This window comes from Harmonia axyridis, chromosome 7 (assembly GCF_914767665.1).
Source record: "Harmonia axyridis chromosome 7, icHarAxyr1.1, whole genome shotgun sequence".
NCBI lineage: Eukaryota > Metazoa > Arthropoda > Insecta > Coleoptera > Coccinellidae > Harmonia > Harmonia axyridis.
Genome location: NC_059507.1, coordinates 8,624,063 through 8,631,268, shown reverse-complemented (window position 1 = coordinate 8,631,268; position 7,206 = coordinate 8,624,063). Strand labels below are relative to the sequence as shown.

Below are 7,206 nucleotides of genomic sequence, written 5' to 3'. Positions count from 1 at the left end.
GCGACGCACACGGTTTCGATTCTTCACATTACTTACTTGTCCCAACAGCTCAATTCATTCCACAACTTCCACAATACAATTTGTAATGTATTTTTTCAAATAAAAGATGAATATCCCCAAACCTTAGGTTACCCTACCGATGGAACAGAATGACAGGCAGTCCAACTTGAGAAATGGGGATATTTTCCAGTTATCAGAGCGGCAGACCCTACAGATTTGTCACTTTTATATCAATACGTTCCGCCCGTATCATGTAATGATTTTTGCTTTCCTGTCACGTCCGACGATATATCTTAGGATTAGAACATCAAAATTCGAAATCAATCATTGTTGCCAGACCCCCATCTTCGGGATAACCCAGGATATCAGGAAATATAATCTTTTACGGCCTGTCTAGCTAAACTTCCACAGATTGAATTCAAAAGAATTTGAATCATGGGGAACTTTCGAAATCGATGAAAACAACAATATTCAACCCTTAGAAACAGAGCTAATTGGCCGAAGATGAGCATTTTCACAAAAGGATTGTGTTCAGGGATAAAACTCATTTCTGATTAAAACAAAATTGCCACATGTGAAGCAGAAATTCTCCTCAAGCCATAATAAATCGCCATTAAAACATTACATCGATTAAAAAGAGAGATTAAAATTGACTATTAAGTGAGGTTTACATTTTACTTACTGGCGGCATCTACTCTTGTAAATCGAGATTCATCAAAAAAGACGACCTGATGCCATTCCAAATTTCAATGTTGGTTCTCTGCACCACTGTAATCGTTGCCGGCGTTGCTCAATCGTCAGAGGTAACACAAGATGGGGTCGATAATGCTGCAGTCCAAAAGATCTTATCCGGCGGTAAACCGTTCGGACAGTTACAAGATGGCCTTGTTCTCCTAACCACTCATCAGTCAAAGATGGAGTTGTCGCAAATCGTTCTCTAAAGGCCAAAAGTTTTGGACGTCGATCTTGAACTTCATCTGTACCCCTTCGACGTTCGACTCTTCTTCGACTTTGGGCATTATCAAACCACGCTTGACAACATCTCATAACAGCAGTTGGATTTCTGTTCGTACGGTTAGCGATTTTTCGAAATGACAACCCGGCCTTCCGTAGACCAATGAGTCAACCTCTTTCAAATTCGCTTAGCTGAAGAAGGAAAGTCGATAGAGGGTAGGTCGGTGAGTTCCAGCCGGTAGACAGTTCAAGTTCGGTCTAAGTCGAAGTAAGCGTAAGTTCAGTCGATTGAAACTTAAGACGTAAGACGGTTCGTGGACTAGATTGATACGAGTCGCGAACGAGTTGAAGACGAGACGGCCGAAACTAGAATTAAAGACAAAGACGAAACATATCGAAGACGTTTTGTAATTAACACACAAGTAAGACGAAATTCAGTACCGTACAAAATTCGTTTGTACTGTAATTATGGGTTTGTAAATATATGTAAATAATTAAAAAGAGTTTAATTATTACCAACCCGAACAAAGTCACGGAGAAAAAGACGAAAGGCCAGGTAATCGAATCATACCTCTAGACGATCTATTAACCAAGCCTACATATCTATATTTGTTAATAACTTGTGGAAATAAAAAATATTTGTCCGAAGCATCGCAAAAGCTAAGCCCACCCTGCAGCGTATAACGAACTCATGCGTTCAACTCAGTTGCTTCTCCCTTTCGGCGTTATAATATGAAACAAGACGGTACCATTCATCAAAAAGCTGATATAAATCGTGAATTACACTCCACCAAGGAAACACTTCCTCCTCAACGTGGCAGCGAAAATCCTTAATTCATTAAAACATCAGGCCACCGAACTTGTCATGACGAGGAAACGAATTCCTTCTCCTCGCGATGAAATTAATCCAAGTGAGCAGGACGTCGAGGATCGGGAATATTTTTTCATGAAATGTCGGCGTGCAATTTCCCAGAGGTTTAATATTAACACAGTTGGCGGAATTTAGACTAATTAAACGTGCTCGTCAATAGAAGGCGTTGTAGATCGTGACGCACCGTTTAACTCAAGGGAGCAAGGACGCGAAAGAATGATTCTGCTGCAGGAAAAACTAATTAATACAATCTCGGATATCCTAGAGAAACAGGCCAGAAAAACTCCGAAAAATATTTCATTCTCCCGCTCTGTTATCGTAATCCATTTATTCTTAGATCAGACATGACAGATAAACATTAAGAACGAGCAGGAGATATATCAGTAATGGTAAATCCAGACCCTACTAGCCAAAAATAAAGGAATAAATATATCTTTAATGACCGAAATATAAATTTCCGAAATTAGAATCTGATTAGCAGAATATATACCTGTAATTATCCTTGGATCAACCTTATAATACTAGGTTAACCGGCTGTGCTCAAACCCATGCTCTGAATTACTTATTACTTCACCCTCACTTGCTTCATCACTACTCATTTCAAAATCCGGAATACCGTTTCTTGGTCGTACTTGAGTTGGTGTCATCATCGCTTCGAAAGGAAGCAGAAAATTTATAACTGCCTTTCTGAAAAGAGCTTATCTTGCCAATTTTGGCATTGATTTTTGAGATCACGATTTAGGCAAAAACATACTCAGTGCAAGCAGAGTAAACAGATGTTACGCACGAGAATCTGGAGCATAAGCTATAGCTATAAGCGAACATGAGAAATACATCACAGAAATATATACTAGAACAATTTGACGCTGATTGACGGCAACCGTCGGCTACCAATCTTAAGATCCAGGTTTTCGTCAATATTCTTTGCGGTTATTCACGCGTTGAATTTGAAGCATAAAACCCATCAAAAAAACTACAACTCTACATTTTGAGTATTGTGTACTCGAAATAATTTGAACAATCTATATAATTATTTCTTTCGATCTGTCTAACGAGGTGAATTGTGTGCTCACGAAAGTAAATTGAGGCGTAGAGTGGGGATTTACACAGGAACCAGAATGTATTGTTGTGCCACTTTCAATTGAGTTTTAGGAGGAATTGATAACTTCTCTTGCACCCCCTGGTACTACCACTAATAAACACGCATTACTATATAAATTCGAAGAATAATACAATTCATATAATTATGAGATCATCACCTCTGACGAATTCAAAATCAACATAAAACTTCCAGGGAATTTTGAATTTTTATAAAAATGTAGAAGGAATGAATCATTACTCGAACATTTTTTCATAATTTTATTTCGTTAATTGATTTCTTTAAATGTATGCTTCAATCAGTGGGAATATTCGTTCTTTATCAATACAATAAAACTAAGAAATAATGAAAGAATAGAGGAATAAAAGAAAAAAACATCAAACAAGACAAAGAAAGAAACATAACAAGATATATATTGAAAAAATATCACAAAATTCGATAATAAAAAAGTGTAAAAACTTTTTAGGAAGAATACATTATTTTCATTACCATCCTCTGTAAAGCGAAAATAATATCAATTCTTCTTCTTCTTCTCGGAAACTGGTTTCCTCTTAAACAAGAACTTGACCAAAAACCTCAAAGCGAAAACTGCTGCTGCAACTACAGCTAAAACGAAGAGCACGACATCTATCAGCAGATATTGGTACCAATTCAGGTCCAGAGATGCAACCCTGAGATGTGGAGCACCCTTGTGTTTTATCACATACTCCACCCAAAAATTAACAGCATCTGCAGGCTGCATAGGTTTTTCTCTCATGATTTGAGATCTCTTTTTGGCATTTTCCTTATATCTGCGAAAAATTGATGGATTTAATCCTTATGTTAGCAAATTTCTTAAAATCAAGGCAAGGTTTCTGAGCCACCCATTATAATTATAGAAAAGAAACTTCAAACATCCACGAGATCTTTGCCTGTTACTGAAGCAAACTATACGACAAAATGCTTTTAAGATGTCCTACTCAAGAGGACAAAAAAAAAATCACTGAAGAAGTTAACCAAGGAGTTAATTTCTGTAAAAAAAAAATACGGTCATACTATTTCAACTTACTTTGGATCTTTCAGCAAGTCGTCCAAAAGTTCACTGAAATTTTCTTCTGTTAGTTCTTTGAAAGGAACATGTCTAGCAAATCCATTAGATTCTGCTCTTTTTCCATTGAGTTTTTGTTCAGCAAAGACCGATATGGCCATAACAGGCAGTCCATGGTACACTGCCTCCATGGTACTGAAGAGGCCACCATGAGAAATGAACAGTTTCACATTTTTATGAGCTGAAAAGAAGAAGATAATGAACAAAATATTGGAAGTAAGACTTCGAATTTAACAACCTGGTGAAATACTCTACATACATTATAAATTTCAACATTATGAATTTCAACTCACCGAAAATGTCGTTTTGTGGTAGCCAATTACTGATGATGACATTGTCAGGCTTGCCAGGTAAGTTAGGGTCTTCAAACTTCCAGATGACTGTCTCTTTGAGTTTGGAGAACTTCCTGAGTATAAAGTCTCTCTTTTCCTTAGGCATGTCTTTACTTTTCACATTGGAGCCCAAGCTGAAGTAGATAATGCCATGTTTTGCGTTGTCCATAACAGTTTGAAGATCTTGAGGCAATGGCTTGGGCTTCCTTATGTGGAAACCACCAATGTCCTTCATGCTTGGCACTTTGGCTATAGGCTCATGAACACTTGGATCAGAATTTAGCAAAACTAAGGAAACGTTGTAAGCAATGTCTGTCAGATCGGGAGAATTTGGGTAATACTTGTGAAGTAATCTATTGTGAGAAGGAAAGACTATCAGATTGAAGAAAACTTTGGCGTATAAGTAGAAAAAAGTATTCTCTACTCTCTCCAGAAATGACATATGGTTAGTGAGATGTGTCAAATAGGTACTGGGTTGGTAGGATGGTGTGTCTGGGTTTCCTTGAAAGGGGTTGGTCCAATCATTTGCATCACCTGAGCTGTACACAATCAGGGGGGCATTGAAATGGTGAGCCACGTATTTAATAGCTTCTGCTTGAAATTCTTCAATAATAACAGCATCGAATTTCTCCTCTGTCTTCATGAATTCTTGAAACACTGAGTGATTGAAAGTATTTTCTATCAGACTGGATGTCATGGCGTGGAAGAAGATAGGCATAAGCAGGGGTTGAGGTGTGGTTTCGAACCAGTTGATGGAATTTTCTGTAGAAAACATAATGTTTTAATGTTAGTAGGTGGCAGAACAACTCATCTTGTATGGACTTTTTCCTTTTCCTTTGCAATTTTTTTTGAGCGCTAATGCATTGTGGTTTTTTCAAGAAATTCTTGATATGGTGGAACACAATATAAAAGGGTTCATTATGACCAAGTTTAAATTGTTAGAAAGCACAATTTTTTCGAAACTTAAGGACTACTCCATCTAGATTGATAACAAATTGGTATCAAATAATAGAATATGAAGTGCAGAATCGATAATACCTCCAAAATTGAAGTCAAATCACATGGTATCTAATTGGATTAATTGAAAAACTGTGTTTTGCATTATTTCAATTTCGCAGAGCTATATCTTACGTTTCAAATATTATTTCGAATGTACTGCAGCAAATAGATTAATGCTCAATATTTTCAAGCGCCCATTTGGGTAGATTATAAGCCTATTCATTTGAAAATCGTTGTAATAAATGCATGAAGTGACAATTTTTAATGAAAATTTCAATTTCCAATATCGTTAAGGGCTAAGATAGTAGTCAACAGCGAAAACTAATGCTTTTTGAAAATTTCTGAATGATCCATACAATTTTTCATGGAGTTAATTTAATCTCGAGATTGAAAATGCACGTACCCTTTAGTCTTTGTTGTAGCCCATCAAGATGAATCTGTTTGTAGTTCTTGGGAGGGTTTTTTTCAATGAAGGCAGAAACAACTGTTACATCGTGACCTTTTTCGGCTAGAATTTTCATCAGGGTACTACAAGACATGTAGTGGCTAGGTGATGGCATGTGGAAAACCCCTAGAATCTTTGCACTTTCCACACATAACGAAAAGAAAAGTATCGCACTAAAGTAAAAAACAATCTTCATCTCTAATATCAAAATCGAATTGAATTTTACACGCTAAAACAACCGCTAAACAACTCTATTTCGAGGTTAGATAGTACGGATACTTAAATAAATTGATATAATCATTAGATAATAAATTATCTTATCATATAGACAAGACTCTCCGCTTGTTTGAAATCAGGGTACAAAGAACAACAATTCATTTGAAGTGCAATTGAACTTGATTCTTAAAATAAACAAAGTAAAAAGGAAAGACACTCTCCTATACATGGTTGGCTGCAATGGAAGGATCAAAAATTCCGCCAAGTCATTCGAAATTTCGTGTTCCTGTTAATTTGAAAGCTGCAAATATGATGAATATTCAATTTTTTTGAAATTTCAAGCCTCGCCAACAAAAGCTTTCAAGCAGTCAATCATCCATGCGTCAATTTCGCACTTGAAAACTTCATATTCTTATATACGGTTCTGAGCGCCCAAATGCTTGTGATTTCAAGTTAATTCTCTCCCTATTTCTTCAATTAGTCACCCCCCTGAATTCTCATTTTTTTTTCTTTCACCTTGGTATTATTACCCATCAAAGTCGATTCCTTGAAAAGGAAATCATCGACGGTTGTTTCCTCAATATTCTCGTGATTAAGTACCTACGTAATCGAATTGTATATAATTGGATTCAAGGGCTCATTTCTCCAGATAGGAGAAGATGCTTTCGAATTCAAGATGACATTATACAATTATAGGTTATTCCAGAATGCATTCCAATAAAAGAATGCATTTCGCATCAGGAGTTCCTGGAAACAGAGAGAATGGAATATTACATTAGCAGAATGCCAATGGATCCGATATTGCTAGGATTATTGATGATGAAAAAGTAGAGAGTTCTGTGAATGATATTGAATTTTAGGTCACGAACAGAGAGCTCGTGGAATGAAAAAAGCAATGAATTGAATCAGTAGATTTTAGCATGTATTCATTTTAAAGCTCCTTTGGAGACAACATTATTATAATATAATATAATATAATAATATAGTTTATTGAATCATAAACAATAATCGCAAAGGCTAAGAGCCTGTACGCGATATACAATTGAATACATTCATGTATACATTATTTCTTAAGCCATTACCATTATGAAAACACAATTTAATAGAACAAAAAAATTACCCGCTGAACGTCCAAAGAGAACAAAATAAATATATCTAATTTAACTTAAACGTATTCATATTATCCCAAATTTTTACCCAAAC

The 7,206-nt window shown here is 36.1% G+C and overlaps 1 protein-coding gene across 1 annotated transcript; it reads right to left on the bottom strand.

Annotated features, from left to right (window-relative positions):
* Positions 1–3,315: 3,315 nt before the first annotated feature.
* Positions 3,316–6,056, bottom strand: LOC123684575 (UDP-glycosyltransferase UGT5-like). The gene is made up of 4 exons (XM_045623869.1): positions 5,746–6,056; positions 4,305–5,105; positions 3,973–4,192; positions 3,316–3,715 (listed from the first exon to the last, which is right to left on the bottom strand). The coding sequence occupies exons 1-4, from the start codon at positions 5,981–5,983 to the stop codon at positions 3,439–3,441; spliced, it is 1,536 nt and encodes a 511-aa protein (XP_045479825.1). The 5' UTR covers positions 5,984–6,056; the 3' UTR covers positions 3,316–3,438.
* Between the last annotated feature and the right edge of the window lie 1,150 nt (positions 6,057–7,206).

What these genes read in the sequence shown, in the direction of transcription:
- LOC123684575 (XM_045623869.1), bottom strand. Translation starts at nt 5,983, where the DNA reads ATGAAGATTGTTTTTTACTTTAGTGCGATACTTTTCTTTTCGTTATGT. An exon ending in GCTACAACAAAGACTAAAGG is followed by an intron (nt 5,106 to 5,745) that starts GTACGTGCATTT and finishes TGTTTTCTACAG; the next exon opens with AAAATTCCATCAACTGGTTC. An exon ending in ACCACAAAACGACATTTTCG is followed by an intron (nt 4,193 to 4,304) that starts GTGAGTTGAAAT and finishes TCTTCTTTTCAG; the next exon opens with CTCATAAAAATGTGAAACTG.